The sequence below is a fragment of the Dysidea avara genome, chromosome 4 (genome assembly GCF_963678975.1).
Source record: "Dysidea avara chromosome 4, odDysAvar1.4, whole genome shotgun sequence".
NCBI classification, from domain to species: domain Eukaryota; kingdom Metazoa; phylum Porifera; class Demospongiae; order Dictyoceratida; family Dysideidae; genus Dysidea; species Dysidea avara.
The window spans coordinates 24,967,519-24,993,589 of NC_089275.1; the positions used below are offsets into that span (position 1 = coordinate 24,967,519).

Here is a 26,071-nt window from a genome sequence, read left to right on the forward strand (position 1 = left end):
AAACCTATATTGTACTTTGCATGGGAGGATCAAAGCAATGCCACGTATCGTATTCTCCATACAGTACTAATCAACTGCATAACTGTACTGTATGAGTCATACAGTACAGTTATGCAGCTAATTGGGCAAATACAGTACAGTTATGCACTTAATTGGGCAAATACAGCACACTTGGGCAAATACAGTAGACGGTTATGCGGAGGATTTATTTGTGGAATGTTACGTAACCAACACTGTAAATCGCTAAAACTAGCCAAACTAATCCTATTAGTTCATTCTACGACTAGAAATAGAATAGTTAAACACTTACTGATATTCTTATCATCGAAAATCGCAGCGGTTTGAGTACTAGAGAAAGTCGCTCCGAGCCAGACGCGACCAGAAAGTACAATATAACACTTAAAGCACCGCCTTGCTTGTGTGTATGAAAAATACAGTACTCGGGGGGTGTCTCGAGGCAAATACAGCACGCGGCTTCGCCTCGTGCTGTATTAGCCTCTCCACACACCCCCTCATACTGTATTTTCCGTACACACGCGCAGCGGTGCTTTAACTCTAACATACAGCCTTTTTCAAGGCCTTTTTTTGTATACAGGAGAAGCAGAATGATAAGCAGCAAAACTGAATTGTGGCATCTGTTCCTTGGAGGCTGCACCCCAGATTCAGAAGTTGTCACAAGTCAAGCAATGGATTGGAGTGAAATTGCTGTAGCTAGAAGAAGCTCATTCCATGCAAATTACATATTTGTGCATACTTCATTTAATGTGTCCTGTAGTAGCTGTCTATCCGGCATGGAATCAGATTGCATCATTACCAATGTGCGGCGAAATAGACTAAGCGGAAAGCTCCCCTCTCTCCTCAGGAGGCCCTTGTTTTTAAAAGACCGCAGCAACCTCAATCCAGGTGGCCAGAAAGCAGTTAACTGAATTCATTCAACTTCTTGAATATTACGCTAGTAAATTTTTTTGTGTAATTAATTTTCATCGGATGCTAGTTTCGACGAAATATTTTTATAAACATGACCGTCTCAGCAAAAATCCAACTTGTATGCACAAGCATGTGTATTGAGAAAATTGAAATTTAAAAATAATTTGTAAAATTACGCATGCTACAAAAAAATTATGCAAGTTTTTATCGGGCCAGTACTCAAAGAAGGAAGACTCAAATCAATTAAAATTATATACCATCTTATTCGCCTGCTCATGGAGAGTTCGAAAATCTTCATTTCGTTTCTCTAGCTCCAACGGTATGCGTGTCACGTGCGTTTGTTTACGATGCGGTAAATGTTAACAAGATTGTCATCATTTCTTCTACCAAACCGCCTTCATATCCAGTATCTACAGGGCTAATACTATACCTTGGCTGATGTGCTGATCCATGGTGAACATTTTAAGCCAAATTGCAACATTGTAGACTAATCCAAACGGAAGTTATGGCTGCGAATGTAAGCACCTGTAGTTTATTTTCAGTATAGTTGCTGTACAAATCGATTACTTTGCTCTTCCTACTGTCTATCGCTATAATTCCAAAACTACACACCACAGAAGGCTGAAACTTTGGTGGTCCATTCCTTGGACACTGCTGAGTAAATAAATTTTTTTTTAAATTGTGCGAACAAATTGGGTTTTGCTGAGACGGTCACAAATATAGAAATACGGTAGTTGACAAATTGTGGATCCAAAAATTAAGAGAGAGTCTTGTTATAATTGAGAAGAAGAGGATGGATGAAGCACAGTTTGATATGTGTACTGCAACCACTGAAAATAGCACATAAAAAGAAATGCATGGTTTCCAGTTATGCAACATCTTTTTTTAATTTTATTACAAATTTTAAATGAAGTACTGTAATGAAAACAGACAAGAAAAATTATGCAAATTGAGAATCAAAATAGCTAAAATGAAATACAGTAACAGCCACACACAACACACACACACACACACAAACACACACAAAGGTGCAAAAAGACTATTCTTTATGCATCAACTACTCAACTGATACTTACCAGTGCTTGGGTGATTTACTAAGATCACAAGGAAAGGTGCAGTCAATAAAACTTGTGTGTAATTGAATTGATAACCATGACAACTGAGCTGAGATAAAATTTTTGCACAATAACTTGGAAGAAATGATTTGTCCTTAGCTGCTTCTATCAGTGAAGGACAAGAATGAAACATCTACATAAAATAAATAATGAAGGATTACAAATGTAACTATGTATAGGTGCGCATGTATGTACATTGTCAGTCAAAATGCAAGCGGCAAAAAACAGGCGTATTTAGTTGCAGTGCAATTATTATGAATGCCTGTGTGCCTTGTTGAAGCATAAATTAATGTTATAATTGTGAGATTCAGGTGCACTTTCACCGATAAAATTGTAAAAGATAGTTTTTGAAGATGACTGTATAAGTTACGTCTTGTTGGAACCAGCAAATTGGAAGTATGATACAAACTTTCAAATTTCACCTCTCTAGACTTCACCTCGCTGTGGACCAAATGCAAGGAATGCACAAAATCTGATCTCGTAAAAGCGAAAAGGTATATATGTATTACTCATGTAAGCAGTATGGCTACATGTACTTGTATGAAACAAATTTGTACCATGTTTTGCTACGAGATGTATTGTAAGTAGCTGGCTATCATGCACTACACACAAATGCAAACTATTATTGAAGTGATAAAGTTATCATACAATGTCGTAATCACAGGTTCTAAAATAAAAGTCATCATCAGTGATAATTTCTTCTTCCAGCTGCTCATCGTTGTCAGACATACTACTCCCAGTCTCATCAGTTTCATTTTCGCCATCACTACTGCTGCTACTACTGCCCTCATCATCATCCTCAGGTAAGTGTCCCATTTGTTGTACATTGACATTCACACAACCCTGGCTGGCATAGGCATCCAGGTCCACAAGTTAATGATCTTTTCTTGCAAGTGTTTTGCAGCCTTTTTTTGCAGCTGCATCCTTTAGTTAAAAATTCAATGTTGCGTTTGATTCTCTGTTGAACTTCATGTGCTTCTCAGTCGATTGTGTAAGTATAATAGCCAGCCACTGCTTTCTGGTGATGACAAAGCCATAAATATGTCATGTTGACAAGATAGCTGCCACAGCGGACTTATCCAGCAGGAACTCTGCCAATGGCATCAGAGTGATTAAAAGGTAGGTAGCCTGTCTTCTTCATTTAGTATATGGTCACTAATCACCTCTCTAATGTTCTGCAATCACTTCTCATGTTTTTCTCTTGGTTTTAATGAAGGCTCTACAAATGTGTTGGGGTTTTGTGTCCCTTCAGTGCCACAAAAGTATTTGAATGCTTATTGAAATAAAACGTCCCCACAAGCCAAATGAAAGATAAAACCGATTTCTTTGTTGCTTTGTGAAGTGTTCTTTCTGTAGACTCCCTGACATATTAGATCAGCTATAAATGATGCATGTTGAAAGAAATTGTTTAGAACTTTTGATTTGCCAATGGACTTGAAATAAGAAACATAACTGCACCCATTGCAAATAAATAGTGATTGTAATATCTGACAAAGCCCATCTTGTGAAAGATTACTCAGTTCTGGGTCTTTGAGCAGTGCTGCTCTCAAGTTGCACTGTGTAGAAGGTGGTGGTTTATTGATTGATGTAGCTTAACCCTATGTTGTACACATCAGTGTCTGGTGAATAGATAAGAATATTGCCAGCCTGCCACTTTGTTGCATGTCTCCACATTCTGCTGTCAGCTTCTCCAGCTGTTGAATAATACTTTTCCAGCTGCTCTGCAGATAATTCACCAGGTTGCAACAGTCAAGCAATATTCTCACCAGAACCTGAAAAACACCCAGCTAAAATCAGCTTTTGTTGGCCCATCAAAAGAAAGCGTCCATTCTGTGGCAGAATGAGTCCAACAGCTTCAACAATAGATATTTTACACTGTTGACACTGAAGGTGCTCTTGCCATTTGGTAGGTACCAGCGTTGAAACTGGGTCACTACTGCTGACCCGGATGACCCACTGACCCAGATAGCAGATCTGGATTTGACCCGGATTATAATTAAAGCCGAGGTGTGCAATAAGAGCTATGTTTCGGGTAGCCACGAGCGAGCGAGACTACATTTTGAGCGTTCGATTCGTGTTGAGTAAACGAGCAGTATTGTGATAGCTAAGTCGGTAAGTTTATAATTTAAAATCAGTCAGTGGGTTTGGTTCCACGTAGCTACTGCGAGTTTACAGACAGCAATTGGGTGTGGCTTCATACATACCTAGTATTACAATTTCCCGATATATTAAAGTGGGTGTGGCTCACAAAAGTACTTATCCTTCTGCAAGACTAGACTGTATGCAACTCGTAAAATAATCAATTAATGGGCATGGCTCCACGTAAGGTTGCAGACAGTAGCGGACACAGTTTCGTGCTACAGACTGCACTTACTAATAAATGGACGTGGCTGAGCGTATGTTTGTAACAGGATAAGTGGGGCACGACAGCTACGTAACTAGCGTTTATAAGTTTCCATGTCGTCAAACGAACAATTTTGTTTCTCCTATGATCCAATCCAGGTCAGACCCGGATAATTTATAAACCAGGACGGACCCGGATGACCTGGAGAAAATGTGACCCGGTTGACCCGACCTGGTTTCAACGCTGGTAGGTACATTAGCATGTGGACTTATTGAACAGTGTTGATGTTCAGCAGAGTAACGCTTCAAATGTTCTGGTTGTTTAGGATTAAAGAGTTGTTTGGCTTGCTTATCAAAAACTAGGCGCATCTGATAATGATTCAGTAGCTTGTCATTCCATGTACTCTTGTTTCTTCAGTGTGGGTGTCCAGCTTCATCTCACAGTGCACGAGGTAATTCAGAGTACTGCTCTTCCTGGATACTCTGTAGCTGTCTGTTGCTGCTGAGCCAAGCAATGCGACGTCGCAACACTTATTGACTTCCATCTCCTTAGGTGTGCATCTGGTTTTTCGCTTTAGTTGTCATTGTAATTAGTTTGTGTTGCCTCAAAGGAGCTTTCTGAGCACTGGGACACTGTAAAATATGACATTTTGAATAGTTCAAAAATACCTATTCCCCGGTCTGGTAAAAAGTTAGCACGTCACAGGTTGCTTTTGTGTTGCTATTTGGCCTGTAAATACATTCATCAACCCCCTACGATTCCTTTTATCATCATGAAATAGTTTGTAGGTAACCATTAGTTCACACATACATTTTATGTTGTCTTCAGATCTGTTACGGAACTATCAAGAAGGGCAGATGTTTCAGTTTGCTTGTCCAAGTCTGGGAAAAGTTGATTTATAATGTTTTTGTAACATTTGAAGTGGTAATTGAAAAACAAGCTAGTTTTCTGAAGATACGATTTGGTGGAACAGACCACAGCCATTTTCAAACCTTCAGTGTGATTTAATTGTAATGTTCTGAATCTCTACAGTGATACATTTGTAGCTGAACTCTTTACAGGGTGACTTGGCTTGTTGCTGAACTGTCTATAAAATTAACTGTTTGGAGCTGAACTCTCTACAGGATAACTTGCAATGTAATAGAAAATTCTATAATGGAGTATGATGCACATTTCATGTGCTTTGTCGAGAGCAACTGCTCTTACATTCACTTGTATTTTCTTTGCCACATCTTTATATTTCCCATTATTAAAGATGTAACAAACCATTATTTGTCTTAATATCAGCATGGCAGTTCAGTTTTGCACTTATATATACCAGCTACCTTGTTCACTGTAGTCACAATATTCTTACAGATTGTGCAGTCAATCTTCCAACATTTATGTTAGTAAAATTCTGAAATCACAAAGGACAACTATACGTAGCTACATCGCATGAAGTATTGATGTTGAGGTATTTAAATTATATGTTCACTTGCAGGTTACCCACAGCTGGAATGAGCTCATAAATGTTTACTAAGTTGTGCCATGCTTTAAGGCATTGTAATAATAGACATGAGCACAGTTCAATCTACATGTAAATGCCAACTGTCATAATTTGGTGTACATGTGGCAGTTTCAAAAAAAGTTTAATTATGTCATAACATACACTTGTCAGTCAATCGTTGACTTGCAGCTTGAGGGGAGAACATTGTAAAAGGCTGAAAGATTATTCCTAAAGAAACTGTTACTGAGAAAGCATGGCTCTACTCATACATAGCTATTTACATTGAAAACGATAATTGTATATGTATGCAAACTGTAACAAAACAAGCATGCAGCTGCACAGTTCTAAAAGTGGTAAATATGACTTTGTTTGAATTTTATGTACATATAAGGTTAAGGTTAGAGTGTTTAAAAACCAATTTTTGTAAACCAATTTTTTGTAAACTCAATAACTGATTCATGCTCCTATAAATGATAGTATTTTTTTTATTAAAAAATCAAACGACTAGAAAAAATTCTTAAAAAAGATTTCAGAGGATTTTGGGTATGGCATTCTCTATAGCTAATGAACCAATTTATCTTGATATTATTTTGCTGGGTATCACCCTTCAACAGCCAGACCAATACATGTTTATCTTCTTTCAGAATCATATCCAAAAAATTTTTGAAACTAGAAATATTTTTATGAAACCTTATGCAAATCAAAAAATGGCTGCAACTTACTTTTAAAACATTTTTTAAATGGGCTATAAAACTGTTGGACTTAATGAGAGTTTTCATCTACCACAAAATTATTACCAAACTCAAAACTAGCTATTGTACGTAAAATTAGATATGAAAAAACTAAAAACCATAAATTAATATACAAATCACAAGATAATTGTGGTTGTTGTCATGGTAACTATATACAAATAAGTAAAGATACATGAGCGTAACCATGTACAAAAAACAGAATTAAGATATGTGGTGAACATTTTGAGTTATAATCAGAAACATGAAATTAAAATTTTTGAATGTTAATGCGTTGTTGCACTATATGTGACCTAATTTTAGAAAACCGTCGATATCCGCACAATTTTCAAAATGCATTTTATTTGTTCTTTGTTTTCTACAGGGACAGAGGAATGGACTAGCCAAGTTTCAGCTTCCTAAGTTAAGCAGCGTTGAAAATACAGCACTAGACAGCCAGACTAGCAAATAATTTGATCTGTACAGAAGCTATCAAGAAAAGAATCTACAGGCGCTTACATAAACCATCATAACTTACTGATAAAACGACGTACGGAATTGAATCTTGGCTCATTGTGTTCGCCATGAATTTGTGCATCCACCAACGTATAGGCATGCTTCTTTGTTGGAGAAGGAAGGCAAATTCACTGAAAAACGATCGTCGGTAAATTCTTTCGTCACCCCAACGTAAACAAACGTCTGTAACTTTGGAATCTTTTAGTGTATGGAGATGAAACAAAGATTTTTGCACTCCCTATGGACAAGTGAACACGATGATGCCCAGGATTTATCCATTGGCGGCTTAGTTCGCCCACCAGCGAGGCAATAAAAACTTGCATAATTTTTTTCTGGAGCTTGCGTATTATACCCATAGTTTTTAAATGCGTTTTATTACAAAAGTACTGTTGTGCGTATATCGACGATTTTCCAAAATTCGGTCACATATTAGCATAAAACTTCAAACATCCATAACTTTTTTTTCCCAAAGAGGATTGTAGAAGATTTTTGATATGTTGTTCTCCAGAAAATTCTGCATCTAATGATACCAAATTTATCTTTATACCACTTTTTCTGGGTAAGGTAATTTTTTAACCTTCAACAACTGGACTAGTGGCAAAAATTTCGTTTTTATTTATTCGTTTTTGTTTTCCTTTTTATTCTTCGTCTTTTTGCACACTTTGAAAAATTGCTATAAAACAAACTCGTAATCAGATCACCTTGAAATTTGGCACACATAAAGGCAGCCCATAGGCGAATCCTAGTATCAAATTTGGTGCACATTCAATGAATAGTTCAGGAGTTATGACCGATTATTGATGTAAAACAAGTTGTCACGTCTAAAGGGTAAACCACTTCATGGAAAGAGTTGAAAAAGAAAATCGGTTTGTGGATAGATCAACCATTGTAGAAGTGCCTTTTGGTGGTTTGAAAACAATCGAAATTAAGATCATGGAGATATGACACGAAATCAAAGCTGTGTAACAATTGCGGGAAAATAAAATGACCAATATTTTTCGTGCCTACCAGGCAAACTGCTTAGAGCAATGAGTAGAAAATCGGTATGTGGCTGGAATAATAATCATAGAAAGTCCTTGAAGTAGTACAGAAGAATCGGACTGTTTGGTCTCGGCACCATATTCACCTGAATTGTCATTATTAAAACTTTTTACCATTAACCTACCATCACAGCCATTTCTTGGCCGCCACCTTGGATTTCACATCTTTTTTCACCATGGCCTTTTTGGGGCCGCGCCTTTTTTTACAGCTTGTCTGTTTTTGGTTAGATAGTAATATGACTGGATGGACTAGTGAATCAGCACATACTACATCAAAGGAAGTATAGGTGTACCAAACATCACTTGTGTCTGAATGCATGCCCTGCTTAAGCAGAGGGCTGAGAATATACAATCATCAGCTGCAGGCCAAACATCCTTACTGAGACAATTGGTCTTGTCAACACCTGCCACTGATTATCAATTACTGAAAAGAGAAATGGCTCATTTTAAATAAACATTTTAGAAATCTTTTGGAAGCATTTGGGGTCATTCAGCAGGCAATTTGGTTATTACTGTACTACTACCAAGCTATCATGAAGGAAAAGTGAGGCTGAAATGATGGGTGATATTTTGAGTAGAAAACACAAATGTTTTACTCCTCACTGTATGATCTTTACACAAGAATGATATACAGCACAGTACACAATAAGAATATTTACTTTGTAAAACAGCTTTTAGTAAATTTCACAGCCACAAATTTAATTGATCAGGTGAACCTACAAGTAGAAGGTATTAAATTTTTGATCATCACATATCATGATCAGTACAATTAAGCTAGATGCCTGTTTTCTTAATGAGTTATCACAGTACTATTTGTTAACAAGTGAAGCAAAAAAATGCAAGCTTCAGTAATAGGGATCATTGCTTTAGCAAGGTGAACAGCTAACCAAACAACCAAGAGTTAACACAGCATAATTCATACACAAATACTGACTGTATTTATTCTGTCTATGTTTAGGTGTTGGAACTAATAGTCCAAAAATTCTTCCTTGGCTCAAATGAAAACAGACCACAGCCCCCAATAATGAATAACATTAGAGTCATTTATAGATTTGGGGTTCGTTTTGTCTTGTTATAAGGAGTTCTTTTAAAATAGTTGTTCCAATACTGAATAAAGACGGGGTTAGAATAGGAAGTTTAGAACACTGTTTTTGCTGTGTAATAAAATGAGAAAGTTCAAGACACACTGTAGTGTGTTGTGCAGCCTACAAAGGCAGTGCACCACACAGTGTAGATCAACGTTGAAACCAGGTTACTACTGCTGACCTGGATGACCCACTGACCCGTATTTGACCCAGATGTGATCCGGATTAATTAAAGCCGAGGCGTGCGATAAGAGCTATGTTTCGGCTAGTCTCGAGCGTTCGATTCGTGTTGAGTAAATATTGCAACTTCAGCCTAGTGTAGGTTGAAGACCAAAAAAAAAAAAAAGGTCATCACCTACTGACAATAGCCTCAGTTTCGTGCTACATACTGCACTTACTAATAAATGGGTGTAGCTGAGCGTATGTTGGTAACGCGATAAGTGGGCGTGGCTCACAAAAGAGCTACGCGATAGCGTTTATAAGTTTCCATGTCGTCAAATGAACAATTTCGTTTCTCACGTGATCCAATCCGGGTCAGACCCGGATAATATGTAAACCGGGTCGGACCCGGATGACCCGGAGAAAGTGTGACCCGGTTGACTCGGATGACCCGACCCGGTTTCAACGTTGGTATAGGTATATTGACAGAAGAAAAATTCTGATTTTCACACATTTATAGCTCAGTGATCCTTTATCCGAATGGAACAAATTTTACACAGGAGTTACCTACCTGGTATGACAGTCTACATGGCTACGTTGAAGGAAATCTCCCAGCCAATCTCAAGATACAAAGTTTCAGCTTTTTCTTCATTTTTCTTCTACTTACTTCTTTTTGCACATGTATTGCAAAAATCACTATAAAATGCAAACGTGTAATCTTATCAAGCTGAAATTTGACAGCACACTTAATACAGTGCTGTGAAACCTTACTGGATAAACCAATTAATCAGCCAGTTATTCCAGTTACATGTATCAATTGTTCTTATGTATAACCGAATAAATGATCTCCAAGATATTCACTCAAAAGTGTACATATTTTGGTACTTTTCTGCCTTTAATATTGATATCACACTTGTGCAAGTATAAGGAAAATTAGGAATTTTAAATTTGATTAGGGATCATAGAAATATAAAGTAGGGAAACAAGAAGGTCGCTTACACCTGCAGATATAATAGTTGACCTAATTCAGTCATGTGTATAGACTGAATTAGGGATTAACAATCAACTAGTATATCTGCAGGTGTAAGTGACCTCCTTGTTAATATTCCTAATTTTTCTTTATACTTGTTTGATTACATTTTTAGTAACATTATTATGACTTGGTGAACCCTCGCATACTGCATCAAAAGAAAGGACGGCACCAGAGTTAATGCTTTAGTCTAAACGAACACCCCAGGTATCATTTACTAGCAGTAGCCACTATGCTTCGCTATCAGCTACAGTATGTTCACCCATTTTACAGTGCTATAAACAGAGAACAGTAGGAAAATCACCTCTGCAATCAATCCAGTCACCACAAAAAATACAGATGATTTTGCAAGCCTCAACTACTCAAGATTGAACGGTAGCTATTATGCTTCGCTTTCACCTATTTCAGTCCATTATACAGCATTACAAATGAAGAACAGTACGCGAAGCGTCTCTGCAATCAATCCAGTCACTATGGAAAAAACAGGAAAAATACCAACACAGCCACAGGGAACCTCTCGTTGGCGTTGTCAGAGAAAAGAACTGGAACACAAAGAAGCAAGTCCATGATCCGTGTATTGTACGTACTGTGGTTGGCGAAAAGGCACATCTCAGGACAAGGCAATGTCAAACAGTGAAGAAATCAAGCCCGTAGCTATATCCATTGTTGAGTTATGCTTGACTGAAGGCATCAGTTAGTCAAAATAAAATTTTGTTAAATAGAACATTTTAAAAATTTCATAGAAACTTTTTGGAAGGGTTTGGGGTTAGTCTGAACCTCTGAAGATAATTTTGGCTTGGCTGTGCCTAACCAATACTGCCAAGTTATCATGAAGGGAAACTGAGGGTGATATTTTTGGCTGGAAAAGGCCAGTTCTACATAATAACTACAAAAAGCAGCTCTCCTTCTGAATCTAGGTAAACATACAAAAAAGGATCACTAGCTGTCTGTCTGCTTAAACCCCATTTTCTTCAATTGCTTATCTAATGCATGGTTCCAGCATCAGGGTGATTGCTTTAGCCCATATATACTGCGCTTCAAACGGCACACAAGGTTTTCTTGGCCTGACTCCACAAACCCCTCTGGCTGTCTCATGTAGACCTCTTCGCTCAATTCTCCATGGAGGAAGGCAGTGGATACATCCATCTGATGCAAGTGTAATTTGTGTTGAGCTCCCAGAGCTAACAAGCACCTAACAAACTCAAACCGGACCACTGGACTAAAGATCTCTTCATAGTCTAATCCGAACTTCTGGGTACAACCTTGGGCGACCAGTCTGGCCTTGTAACGTTCTAAGCTTCCATTAGCATCTACCTTTCGCTTGAAAATCCACTTACTGCCAACAATTTTTCGATTTAGTGGAGGCTCTACTAGTTCCAAGACCCCATTCAAATGCAGTGATTTCATTTCAGATTCCATAGCCTTCTCCCATTTCAACTTGTCAGGTGATGATTTGACCTCAGATACTGAAATTGGATCCTTTTGTTCATCAGAAACAGTTGCCAAAACATGACCATACCTGTCAGGCTTTTGCCTGTCTCACATGGAGCATCAAAGAGGTTCTTCATCACTTGGAGTACTACTTAACTGCTCTTCACTTGTATGCTCAGTTTCAGCTATACTGTCAGTTTCCTTGTTTAAGGAATTCTGAGCATCAGTCTGTTCAACATCTGCCCCCTTATCAACTTCGAGTTCAACACACTTACTAGGGGACTCCTTCTGAATTCCAGGCATGGAATCCTCATCAAAAACAACATCCCTGCTGTGAATGACTTTCATACGAACAAGATCATACAGACGATACCCTTTTTGAGCAGTACCATACCCAAGCATTACGCACTTCCTTGCCTTGGAGGTCTAACTTGTGTCTTTCAACTTTAGGCACATGAGCATATGCACTGCAGCCAAAAATGCGAAGGGAACTGATATGTGGTTTGGTACCATACCATGCTTCATAAGGAGTAGTTCCACTTAATGATTTTGTTGGACTACAATTTCGTAGATAAACACACATTGATAGTGCCTCTGCCCAGAACCTGTGAGGCAACTTCGAGTCTGCTAGCATGGTACGCACACCCTCAATCAGCATCCGATTAGGCCTCTCAGCAGTACCATTTAACTGGGGTGTGTGAGGTGTTGTCAGCTCTTGTTTGATCCCTTCTTGGGTAAGGTAAGCAGTAAATTCACCTGAGGTGTATTCACCTCCATTATCACAACGTAGGACCTTTACCTTCCTTCCAGTTGATTTCTCAACAAGAGCTTTTCATTCTCTAAACCGCTGAAACACTTCACTTTTGTGTTTCAAAACATACACCCATACATGCCGTGTGTGATCATCAACAAATGTCACAAAGTACTCACCTCCCCCCAGGGATTTGGTTCCTATTTTGCCGCATACATCACTGTGCACTAGCTCCAATGAATGGTTGGCCCTCTTCACTGTGGAAGACTGAAATGGCAGACGATGGCTATTTCCTTCAATACAACATTCACAAAACCCAAACTCTATCTTCTCATCAAAATCTATTCCTTCCACCATTTCATTTCTTGCCAATTCTTGCATTCCTTGAGCCCCCAAGTGGCCAAACCTGCGATGCCAGAGTCTTTCCTTACGACCAATCTGCTTGGAGCTTGGGTAAGCCTGATGTACCACGTCATCATAATTAAGGTAGTACAAACTTCCTTCTCTGCACCCGACAGTCAAAAGATTAGACTTGGCATCCCTGATTTCACATTTCAGTTTTGAGAATGTGGTCACTTTGCCTTTCTTGGATGCTGAAGTCACACTAAACAGGTTGTATGCCAGATCAGGTACCAGAAGTACATCATGAAGTGTACATGCTTTTGTTTTGCCATTGGGAAGTTTCATTTTCAACACGACACTTCCTTGTCCTGTTGCCTGCAAACTTCGACCATCCCCAAGCACAACATTCAATGGTGTTTACAGTGCTTGATAATGACAAAATAGCATCTCCTGGTTGCACATGTGGCACGTGGCTCCCGAGTCTATGATCCATTGATCACGCATATTACACTCAGATGAAAGGGAATGTTGCACTACCAGACCAGTGCTCTCGCTGTCAGTACTGTTATCATCTTCAGTTATAGTCACCTTGAAAGCTCCCATCTTGGTCTTTTTTTGACCTGCACTGATCGGGTCTGACCCTTCAACTTCGCAAATTCCTCACAGTCTTTCTTGAAGTGTCCAGGCTTATTGCAAAAATGGCACCTCAACTTTCTTTTGAAACTAGTTGCGAGTGCTTCTTCCTGACTTTGCTGACTTGATCTACTCTTTGCTTTCGTCTCTTCATGTAACAACCACTCTCTCACAACAGCCAATGAAGGCACTTCAGCACTTGCTTCCAATGCAGTTACAAGTGTGCTGTAACTCTCAGGTAGACTAACTAAAAGGTAAACCACCCTGTCTTCCTCACTGACATTCTCACCAATTGCTGACAGCTCATCATATATTTCACTCATGAACTTAATGTGCTCTTGCACTGAACCACCTTCTGCTAGCCGTAGAGAAAACAGTTTCTGCTTCAGTTCTACTTTGTTAGCCCAGGTCTTACGTTGAAACTGATCTGCGAGGATCTTCCACACAGCTACTGGATCAGTCGGATCCTGTCCAACTAAGTACAGTAAACTCGGCTCCATTGCCAGTACAAAAATCGCGAGGGCCTTATCACGCCTTCCCACAAACTTCGCCCTTCGGTCCGCATTGCCTTCAGGTTCAGTTTCGGTCCGCATTGCCTTCAGGTTCAGTTTCGGTCCGCATTGCCTTCAGGTTCAGTTTCGGTCCCGTTGACGATATTCCAGAGTCCTTCTTTGATCAACGCCATTCTGCACTGGACCTTCCACATGGCATAATTACTACTGCTCAATGGCACAACTGTCACTGTCCTGGATTCTGCCATATCATAACACAACGAGCGTATCGGACTGTTAAGTCTCAGACTGGGCCCATAACCTGTTAGAATTGGCTTACTAGACAGATCACACAACTAATCAATTTACGCTCGAAAACATGGCATACAATCATACAATCACATGATTTACAAAAAGAGAAAAATTAACACACATACCTGCCTAAATACAAAAGTGATAAATGTGCATTTACAAAAACTGATTATAACAATAAGATATAATAGTTCAAGTCCTTGCTACTGAGATTGTTAATCTCTAACACAAACATGTGTAAAAATTGTGTGATCAATTTTCATGAATATAAAAGTCCATTAATGAGTTGAAAAATTGGTGTGTAGATAGTCATATCAGAAAGTCCTTTCAGTGATATAGAAGAATTGGATTAAAAGCCACTGAATTATAATGCGAAAACCAAGCATAAGATACTCTAATAGTACAGTACAGTCAACCATTAGAGCATTCAGTTATGTTGATAAGATACTGAGTTATTAGAGCATTCAATTGCATAACAAGTCACACAACTTACATATTTGTAGCTAAAGTCTCTACAGGTTGACTTACTATGTAGCTGAACTCCTTACAGGATGACTTGTTAGTAGATGAACTCTCTAGAAGGCCCTTCAACTGCATTACAAGTCATCTAGTAGATAGTTCACCTACAAGCAATTTGTCCCATGGAGAGGTTAACTATGTTCCAAGTCACCCAGTACAGAGTTAAAGTTACAAATTAAAGTCATCCTGTAGAGCACTCAACAACATAAACTGTCACCAGTTCAGCATAACAAGTCACCTCTAGAGAGTTCAGTGTAAGGGTTCAGCTACAGTATGCAAAAAGTCACCTTGTACAGAATTCAGCTACAAACAAGTCACCCTGTCATGAGTTCGGCTAAATTGCAAGTCACCCAGTAGAATGTACATGTAACAAGTAACCATGTATTCAAAATCACCCTGTAGAGAGTTCAGCCGCATATTAAGTCTTTCAGTTATGTTTAGCCTGTTACACATGAAGAATAGTATGAACTTTGTTAATTAATTAGTTTACTTGTAATTTTTAGTTGCTCCCTTAATTGTAATCTTAACTTATAATTGGGTGCTGATAGCTCTTATCAGCACACCAGCTGCTGTATTTTATAGTCTAGTTTAGTTTTATACCAACCCCCCAGTTTGTATCCATGTCTTTCAGCAGCAAAATCACAATAATAATAATAATAAATAATAAAAATGCCTCTACAATCAATACAATCACTATGAAAAGTATGATCAATTAACACTACTTACTGTGTCACAGTAAGCCACACCATAACATTGTATTGCACTTGCAGTCAGAAAAAAGAAATGGGATGCAAGGAGGACAAATGATACGTGTATTGTATGCACTGCAGTATGTCAAAAGGCACCTACCAGGCTGAAGCAGTATCTAGCAATGACAAAATCAATTCTGTAACCTTAGATGATATTGAGTTATGCTTGACTGAAGGAAATAGTAAGTTATTCAGTAAGAAAATTCCACTAAACAATTAACTTTTTATTAATTTAGCAGTAGTATACTTCAGGTTGTACTGAAGGAACTTTTGAGCTTGATTACATCTACAACAAATACAGCCAAGGTGTCATGAAGATATTGTGAGACTGTTCAATGTTTTTTTTTGTGTGGGAAACTGCAAACCATCATGATCCTTAATAAGCAACAAGTACACAAAAAAATTGGAATTTTCAACTAGAGTAGGGACCATAGCAAATCAATACAAAGTACTGAAACAAGCTGAAGTAGTGCACAATAGTAAAGTATTATATCCTTACTGCGCTCAAAGATACCATAATGGAAATGCACAGTAGGGATATAACACTTCTTATTGTGATTTGATATTGTGCACTGCTCCAGCTTGTTTCAGTATATTTTATTGATTGCTATGGTCCCTACTTTAGTTGAAAATTCCAATTTTTTTGTGTACTTGTTTGTTACCTTTTTTTGTAAATAATTATTATGCCTGGTAAACCCACGCATACCTCATTTGAAATGGCGCTGTACGCCCCAGCTATATCAATTATCATCTGAAAAGTGAAGTATCTGTTGTTAGCTTTGTTCAACCCGTTACAAAGCATTTTAAATCGAGAACTGTTTGAAAAGTACCTCTGCAATCCACGCATACCGAATGAAAGAAATGGTGCCGTGTGCCCCAGTTAGATCAATTATCACATGAAAAGTGAAGTAACCACTACGCTTCGTTGTCGGCTATGTTCAACCCGTTACACATCAGTTCTTGATTCGAAAAGCATCTCAGCAATCAAAATAGAAGGGAAGCCATCACATGCTACCATCAAATTGACACTTTTCGCTGTCAACAAAGATGAATGGAACACAAAGGAGGACACTGGTAAGTCCATGAAGAATGCATTATGCGTACTGCATTATGCATACTGCAGTATGCCAAAAGGCACCTCTCAAGCAGAAGCGATGTCAAACAGTGAAAAATCAAACTACCTCATTGCCGTCAGGTAAAATTGAGGCTGGTTTTTGGGTGATGCTATTTCATGGGCCACGCCTACTCCTTTGTGGTCCTTACTATACAGTACTATCGTACTATATGATTTAGTCGTAATTTTCAGCTGTGTTATATGCAGAGAACAATACGTGAAAGCTAGCATACAACCTATCTTCTTACTTCCACAGTTAGATGTGTGATTAACGATTTTTGTTTTATTCTTATTTGATAAGCAACACAAAGCCATTAAGGTGCTACTGAAAATCATTTTGCGCTGTCTATGAAAAGATATGGGACACAAAGGAGAAGTCTGTGATGTGTACATTGTACATACTGCGGTATGCCAAAAGACACCTGTAGAGCTACAGTGACAACATATAACAGTGAGAAAAATCAAGCCCGTAACTTTAATCGCTACTTGTCTGAAGGCATCACTCAGTGAGGTCAAGTAGAAAACACTGCTAAATCAAATTTTATAAAAAACGTATTGGAAGCATTTTATCACACCATAGACCAAAAAACATAATGCCAAGATGCTGTGAAAGTATTGTGAAGTTTTTTGGTCAATTTTTTTTGTGGGAAGGTGCAAAACTTCATGATCCCTACTATACTGTACTGTATGAGATGTGGCATATACATATACAATCTGCAACCTCTGTACCTGCAATGTTGTCTTAGAAATCAAATCATCCATTGAATTTTGGACTGGCTTGGTGATTCTCAATTCTGCAAACTTCTCCATAAATTTGTGAGGCACATACTTATAGTCAACAGGATGACGTGAAACTTGTTGGTTGCTGAAGTGCAATTCAAGTAAGTACTTCCATGTCCATGGTCGTAATTTATTGGGTAATCCATATCCAATAAACTGAGATTTTCTAGTGATGAAACTGGCAGGTGATTGCAAGCATATTTTCAACATCCCATCACCAATAACATCATTCTGACACGATAGACCATTATCAGAATTCCACCAGTTAATTTCAAATGATTCATGGTCACTTTTAATCAAGCACTCCCTTACAATATTACACTGCAACGTGTCTGCGGTGTGGCTGATGAATTGCTGCTGATTAACAGAAACACTAACATCAGTAGTAGATTCAGGTATCAACACAATATTTAGTTGTTTACATACAGTAGCTATTTGCTGTTGGAGCCACTGAAAAGCATCTTTTCGCAGCAACTGAATTGTGGCAGAAGACATGTAGGCAGGATGCTGAATATAGTAAAACAAAAATATGACAAATAGTTCATAACATACGTACGTAGCATACCAAGTTATCTTCTTTTTGTACAACATACACACCTGTAGTAATTTTTACATTTAATCACAAACTAGCATTTGGTACCTACCCTACATGTAGGACCATTTCAACATTAAACTTGTTAATGCCGGGAACAGGACCAAGCATTAAACATCATGTAGCTGTGTAGTACGTGTGCATAGTGATGTCACTTTTAAAAATTAATTATGCAAATCACCAAAGTTGCTAGTTTGTGGTTCTGACAGGAATGTAGTTCAACTATTCAGTGAGTCAAGGCAATTATATATACAGTACACATGGTACCAGAGGAGGTTGGACGAGATTTAAGTGCCCCCAAAACAAATTATGTGAAACTCGTTTTATTGAAGAGGTTTATACATCGATCTCAGTTTAATTCGGTAAAGTATCATTGTTCTGATTATAGAATACGTACGTGACAATTCTGGAGAAGTTCTACACACCAAACCACAACTTATTAATTTCACCCCAATCACCAAGCGCTTTTACAAAACAAAGTACATCACCTTGAAGCTTACGTGAAGCACCATCCGAATATCTAATCAATCCCATCGTTTTTCAAATTTGTACTATGACTATTATTTATTTTATTTATTTATTATTAACACTGTGCAGACCTCCATTAGGGAGTATAAAGCACAGATACATGCAAGAAAACAAAATGTACAACATTTTAGACTATATGGCTGGGTTAATACAAAAATAGTCTACAATCCTTTTCTGAAAGTCATCTACATTGGTTGCTTCAATTGCAGTAGCTGGGAGGCTGTTCCATATTTTGATAGTGGCAGGGAAAAAAGAGTGCAAATAAATGTTTAAGTGGGCTGATACCTGTCTGAATCTGTAAGAGTGCCCTCTTGTACATGTGGTTATTGGCATAGGAAGGTGGTAACTGGATTTGGATGTTTCATTATGTAATATTTTAAAAAGCATGATAACCCGTGAGATTTCTCGCCTACACTCCAAAGATGTCCATCCAAGTGAGTTTAACATCCCTGTGACACTAGACATAAAACCATAATCACCAGTCACAAATCTTGCGGCTCTACGCTGCACCGATTCAACTAAGTTTATGTTTTTATTTGTAAAAGGTGACCACACAACACTAGAATATTCAACAACTGGTCTCACCATAGATATATAACAGGCTTCTTTCACCCTAGCTGGGCAAGAACTAATGTTTCTTTGTAAAAAACCCCTAACTTGGTTTGCTTTATTAACAATTTTCTTAATATGTTCATTAAATGTTAAATGCTCATCCAGAATAGCTCCCAAATACTTTGCATTAGGCACTGATCTCACCTCCTCACCATCCATATGATAACAATACCTTGAGGGGTTTTGTTTGTTTGTAATGCGCAGTAGCTCACATTTGGATAAATTAAACGTCATTTGCCATGTTTTTGCCCATTGTGTTAGTGAATGCAGGTCTTGTTGTAAAATATCATGATCTGCAGCAGAATGTATTGCTCGATAGAGTAACACGTCATCAGCATAAAGCCTAACAGATGATTTAACATTACCGGGTAGATCGTTGATATAGCAGAGGAATAATAATGGCCCTAAGACCGTCCCCTGAGGGACTCCAGATATCACATTACTAGGGCTACTGCTATATCCATTTATAATCACTTGTTGAGTTCTATTTGTCAGAAAATTCTGAATCCAATTGAGGGTATTGTTACGAATCCCATAATGTGATAACTTATGGCACAGACGTTGGTGTGGAACTTTATCGAACGATTTCTTGAGGGTCACATGAAATACCAAAGAAAAGAATGCAATTAAGAGCAATACATTTATGTGGAGCTTAGAGCGCGTCCAACCTCCTCTGACATGGTACAGTTATGTTTACCTTACTGTCAATGAAGAGAAATTACCTTGTACATAATTTAACAACACAATTCTGCAATCATAGTTACTGCATGGCAAGCAAACAGAACTCGTCCTATGCTATGTATTGCACTTTTCAGTTTTAATATTGTAGCAACACATACCCCTCTTGCCATACCAATTAACCAGTTTTAAAAAATATTATTGATATTATAGTGAAACAGTTGTGCCAGGTCACACACAGTTCCTCAGTGTAAACTACAGTATCTGCATGGTTGCAGTAATATAATTTATCATTTTCAGATGCACAGCAGTACCTGCAGAGGCGTATATAGCCCAAACATCATGCCTGGGCAAGCCCATTTACCTGTACACCTAGTCCAGTGAACAACCTGTGTGGGTTCATACGTGCATTCATCAAATTATTGTTTTCAAGTGCATGGTATGGTTAGCTACAGTTATTAACTCTTATCTGTATACATATACTGTAGAATAGCTCATCAGTCTGCAATCATTCCATACTAGTCTCTAGCTACAATGCATGTATCGATTGTGGGACTGTAACATCACATACCACACAAAAGGATACTTCTAACTCATAATGAACAATACTACTGAACCAATAGATTTCTTGCACTGACTGTACTTGTGCGGATCACAAATGCCCAGATGTAGATATGCCAATGATTACATGCAAGTTGCTAATAATATTTACTACAGCAGCAATGAGCAAAGCCTCATACAGTTTTGCATGTCAGTGCACACCTATGTGCTTAAAACATAGATGTAGATATTCTGTAAGTATGAAAGATTACTGTAATACAACACACTGGACCAACACACAGATTCATGGACAAACATGTTGGCAATTCACCTACCCTCCAGGCTACCACAAAAGTAACTGCAGCAGCTACAGTCCATGCACTATGGACTTACTGTACCTTTGTCCTCCTTTCTTTCTTCACTACTGTGTAAGGTAGGTGATTCACACACAAAGTTGCCTAGCCCTACTGAATGTACAGGTAGGGTTTCGATGTTTGATTGCTTAATGTCTTTAGAATCTATCACATTATTCGGATTGCGTACATTCCCTAATGGCAAGTGACTCCACTGGTGTACTTGGTTGTATGTGACCCAGGCCTAGTAATAATAATAAATCCTAAAACATAAGCAGCCTTGCGGCTGTAAAAAAAGGCATTGCCAAGCAAAGTAGGATCAATCAAATGAGTTTATTCAACATGACTGGTAAGAACAAGTACTGATATCAAGTTGTGGCCAAGTGAATACAATATTACCCATTCTCTTTGTACCTACAGTAGCTATAGCTATATAATAAAACTAGAGCAAATACACATTAGAATGCAGTATTATCCATTCTCTTTGTATGTATAGCTATATAATAAAACTAGAGCAAGTACACATGCAACTGTTATTAAATTGCCATTAGGTCGCTTTTTTGTAGTGTGTGATTTTAAAAAGTGGCCAAATGACAATTTAATAACAGTTGCATGTGTATATGCTCTAGTTTTATTATATAGCTATAGCTACAGTGTAGATACAAAGAGAATGAGTAATACTGCATTCACTTGGCCGCAACTTGATATCAGTCCTTGTTCTTACCAGTTGTGTAATAGATTGATCATGGTAATATTCTAATCTACTTGGCTGCAACTTGATATCAGTACTTGTTCTTACCAGTCATGTTGAATAAGCTCATTTGATTGATCCTACAGTACTTTGCTTGGCAGCACCCTTTTTTTACAGCCCTAAGGCTGCTTTTGTTTTAGGATATCCTTATACACTGGTGGTGACCATGAACTACTCTATTACAACATAGTGATTCAGCATTAAATGCACCATAATTATTAATTAGGCATATGCACCTAACAGATAGTATCATTTTCACAAAAGTTTTTCTCCAAAAATTATAAACGCATGTGATTAACAACCCAACCCTACGGTAGCTACAACAAAAAAATAAGGACAGTTTTAGTTACAAAAGGAAGCCATCACGTGCTATTGCCAAGTCAACACTTTTTGCTGTCAGCAAAGATGAAGGGGGACACCGGTAGTCCATGAAGAATGCATTGTACATGGCACCTCTAAGGCCAAATAACATCAAACAGCAAAAATATCAAGCCTGTAGCCCTAGCCATTATCAAGTTACACTTGTCTGAAGGCATCAGCTAGTTACTCAGTCAGTAGAAAATTCCATTTAATAATTTAAAAAAAAATCTGTAGCAATTTGTTGAAAGCATTGTGGGTCAATCTGAAGGCTTGTTTGGGCTTAGTAACCAATGCTGCTTCATCGCTGTAAAGGAAAAGTAAGGCTGGTTTTCGGGTGATGTTTTCACAGGACACACCCACACCTTTGTGGTCCCCACTATACAGTACTATTGTACTGTCTGATCAAGTGCAAATGACCTCCCTTGTTTTCTTCTTTTTATTTCTATGATTCCTACTAAAATATAAAAAAATGTCAATACACTTGTTCGTTTACTTTTTCGTAACACCAGTCAATAGCACCAGTCAGACATAACACATACCCTGACTATCAATTATTGGAAAATGTTGCTGTCATTTTGCTTATTTTCAGCTTTGTCCCACCTGTTATAAAGCATTTCAAATAAAGAACAGTGCAAGAAACACCTCGGCAATCAATCTATATATAGTTACTATAGAAATTACAATTAAATGTGTGTCCAGAGTATCAATTACTGGGAAGTGAACGGCTATTCCTTCAGGTATGTTCCACCTGATACACATGAGTGTTACAAACAACGAACAGTATGGGAAGTGCCTCTGCAATCAATCCACTGACTAAAAATATTATTGCAGCAGTCAGCTTGCACTGAAGCCACTGCATGTTACTGTGAATAAACATCTTCAAGGAAGTAGAGAAAAAATGTGACACAAAGGTGAAAAAGGTAAGTCCATGATGCATGCACTGTAGCTGCTGTAGTTGGCGAAAAGGCATGTCCTTGGCTGAAGCAAAATAATACAGTGAAGAAGTTAAGCATGTAGCATAGTTCAGTTATGCTTGGCTGAAGGCATCAATTAGTCAGTTAGTAGAAAGTTCAGTTAAATAGAAAATTTTTAGAAACTTGTGGGAAGGGTTTGGGATCACTTTTGGCTTGGTTAAGCTTAACCAATACCACAAATCTGTTTTGAAGGAAAAGTAAGGCTGCTTTTAAAGTGATATTGAAGAACAAAAAAGTCCAAACCTTCACAATACAGTACGGATGCATGACATTCATACACTCAATCACTTACTAGTCTATCAACACACTATAAATCACATTTAAAACATACCAAAATTGCTGGCTGAAATGGCAAGTCACTTAGATACTTGCTAACAAAATCTTCTCCTAGCAGGTGCATTACCATCTGACAAAACTCTGGCTTTGTAAGGTATGACTTGATGCAGTCTGCCAAATTTTTACTGATTGGTACAACCATCTACAGTGTTTAGACATGCTAAGTATATAACACATAAAAGATATCCCAAATAGAGTGTACTGTATACTGAACTGAAATTGTAAAACCCTGACATGTTTGCCTATTATGTCATTCATCTACATGTCTACATAGATAGCCAAAAAATAATGTTTCATCCCTGGCAGCAGATAACATACAGTACTTCAATATAAAATATTAAAAAATAAAAAAAATGGATTAGTAAAGCAACAAGAACAAGGCACCTTTTGCCTAAATTTCACTGAGGTACACCAATATGGTAATTTACCAATATTCTGATAACCGATATATTAGCTACACAATTACTGATTCTGATACAGTGTACCTATACCGATATTTTGTAGTAGTGGGCTGTATCTAAATATAATGTGGACACTACAATGAATGTACAAGTCTAAGGAAAGTTAGAAATTTACATTTGAGTACAAATCATAAAAATAAAAAGCAATGATTATATACTACACAGTAGACATTTAATTATATTAAAAATTATAAATTTAAAAATGAAGTAGGGATCCAAGTGGTAAAAAGTAGTAAAACAAGAGAACGATAGTAGCTATTATAGCATAGCTCAGTGGGAAATCCCTACTTTGGCATGTCCAATGCCAAAGTAGGGATTTCCCACTGAGCTATGCTGTAATAGCTACTATTGTTCATCTCTTGTTCCACTACTTTTTACCACTTGGATCCGTACTTCATTTTTAAATTTTTGAGATACTAGTTTGCTTAATTTTTGTTAAAGCATACAGCTAGCCATAAACATGTGATTGTTCTATTAGGGTGATTGCTGTATTAGAGTATCTCGAGTCGGTCTGCAAAGATGTGTGTTTTCCAAAACAGAGTGTGGTCATCGTGATTTCGATCAATTATTAGAGCCAGCCTTCCAACTTGAAGGTGTGTGGTCAATGAATAGCTATTCCGTCACCTAGCGTAAAAGGGGTGTGTCATCGTGGTTTCAATCGATAGATCGATAATGTGTAGAATAAAGAATGGGCATGATTATTATTATTTGATCTTGTGACCTATCGTGAAGATACAGGTACATAACTATCTTGTACCAGTACCTCTGTACAGTAACATAGCATAGTCTAAGTGCCTTAAGTAATCTTGTGGCATCTATTACAGTATGCTGCTTAAAAAGTGTTGATACGGAAAATTAATGCCTTGATATGATTTCATTGTATGAAGAATGCAAGCAGCCTGATTGAAGATGAAAGAAGAGACAAGGCGCAGACAACCTACACTTGTCAGAACACCAAAAGGCACATCCCACTGGTGAGTTTGTTATTGTGGCATAAAATGGTGGCCGTGCGCTGCTTCATTTGGCCTCTAGCCTTGCGACTGTGGTCAGTGAGGCAGTGAAGCTAAAATTTGAGTTTTGGCAATTTTTAAAAATTTTATATCCAGCCACCTGTAAGTGTTTTGTTGCATTTGATGCTGTTTTATGTATTATATGGTAGTACTATTCCATAAAGGTGATTTTGGTCACGCAAAATGTCTCTAGGGTGATTTTAAAAGGCGGAATTTTGGGCGGCGCATGAAAGTTTCACTGCAATCCCCACTTGTACCGTTTAATTACTACAGCTTGGCGGAATAGCCATGACTGCAGTAGGAGTCAAAAAAAATTTTGAGTAGCTGCAGGTGTATGCATGACCTCCCTTGCTTCATTGCTTTTATTATGATCCCTTCTCAAATGTAAAATTTCTAACTTTTCCTTAAATTTGTTTGTTTACTTTTTTGTAATCACATACTGTACTTTGATTCATTAGTGATGAACCATTGCATACTACACCAAAGGAAAAATGGCGCAAGATGAGTGATTAAATGTCCACCCAACCTTGATTATAGAGATGTGAAAGACCATTCTGCTTTTTTCTAGCAATATTCTGTCATTACACAGTGTTGCAAACAATCACTTCTGCAATCAATCCAGTAGCAACTGAAACATTGGTTGAATGTACATCCCGACTATTAACTACTGAAGCATAAAGCCACTTCGTTTCCAGCAATGTTCCACCTGATACTCAGTGTTGCAAATTAAAAACAGTACAAGAAGCAGCTCTAAAATTAATCTATCAAAAGTAAAGTGGTGAAGAAGTCGCATGATGCGTCACCACACATTGTAGCTACAGCGGTTGGCAAAAAGGCACATGTTGAGGCAAAGCAAAGTAGGACAATGAGGAAATCAAGTCTAAAGCCTTATCCATAGTCAAGTTATGCTTGGCTGAAGGAATCAGGCAGTCAGTCAGATACTAGAAAATTCAGTTAAATAAACTTTTAAAAATTTCATAGTAACTTATTAGAAGCATTTGGAGTCACTCTGAAGACATTTATGGGCTTGGCTTTTCCTAATCAATACTGCCAAGCTATTGTGAGGGAAAAGGTGAGGTTAGTATTTGAGCGATATTTTGGGGCAAGAAATCCCAAAACCTTCAGGATCCCACTACAGTATACACCTGTACGATACTGTAACTACTATACAGAGTATGGCCATGACTGAAGTAGGGATTACAAGCCCACTAGTACAGCTGCAGGTGCTGTTGACTTCTGTTGTTTCTTTGCTTTTTATTTTTATGAACCCCACTCAAATACAAAACTTCCAACTTTACACTTGTTTGTTTACTTAGTTTGTAAC

General features: G+C 37.9%; 2 protein-coding genes across 2 annotated transcripts in view; both read right to left on the minus strand.

The window, feature by feature from the left end:
• Positions 1-23,512, minus strand: part of LOC136253699 (uncharacterized) — a 32,100-nt gene extending 8,588 nt beyond the window's left edge. The window contains exons 1-4 of the mRNA XM_066046359.1: positions 23,486-23,512; positions 23,272-23,418; positions 17,502-18,059; positions 2,004-2,175 (exon numbers count right to left, since the gene is read on the minus strand). Of these exons, the coding sequence (XP_065902431.1) occupies positions 2,004-2,175; positions 17,502-18,059; positions 23,272-23,418; positions 23,486-23,512 (904 nt within the window). The remainder of the gene's footprint in view (positions 1-2,003; positions 2,176-17,501; positions 18,060-23,271; positions 23,419-23,485) is intronic.
• The window catches only part of LOC136254507 (SREBP regulating gene protein-like), a 59,879-nt gene continuing 57,086 nt past the window's right edge, over positions 23,279-26,071 (minus strand). The window contains exon 6 of the mRNA XM_066047224.1: positions 23,279-23,418. The gene's annotated coding sequence lies outside the window, so the exon portion shown is untranslated. The remainder of the gene's footprint in view (positions 23,419-26,071) is intronic.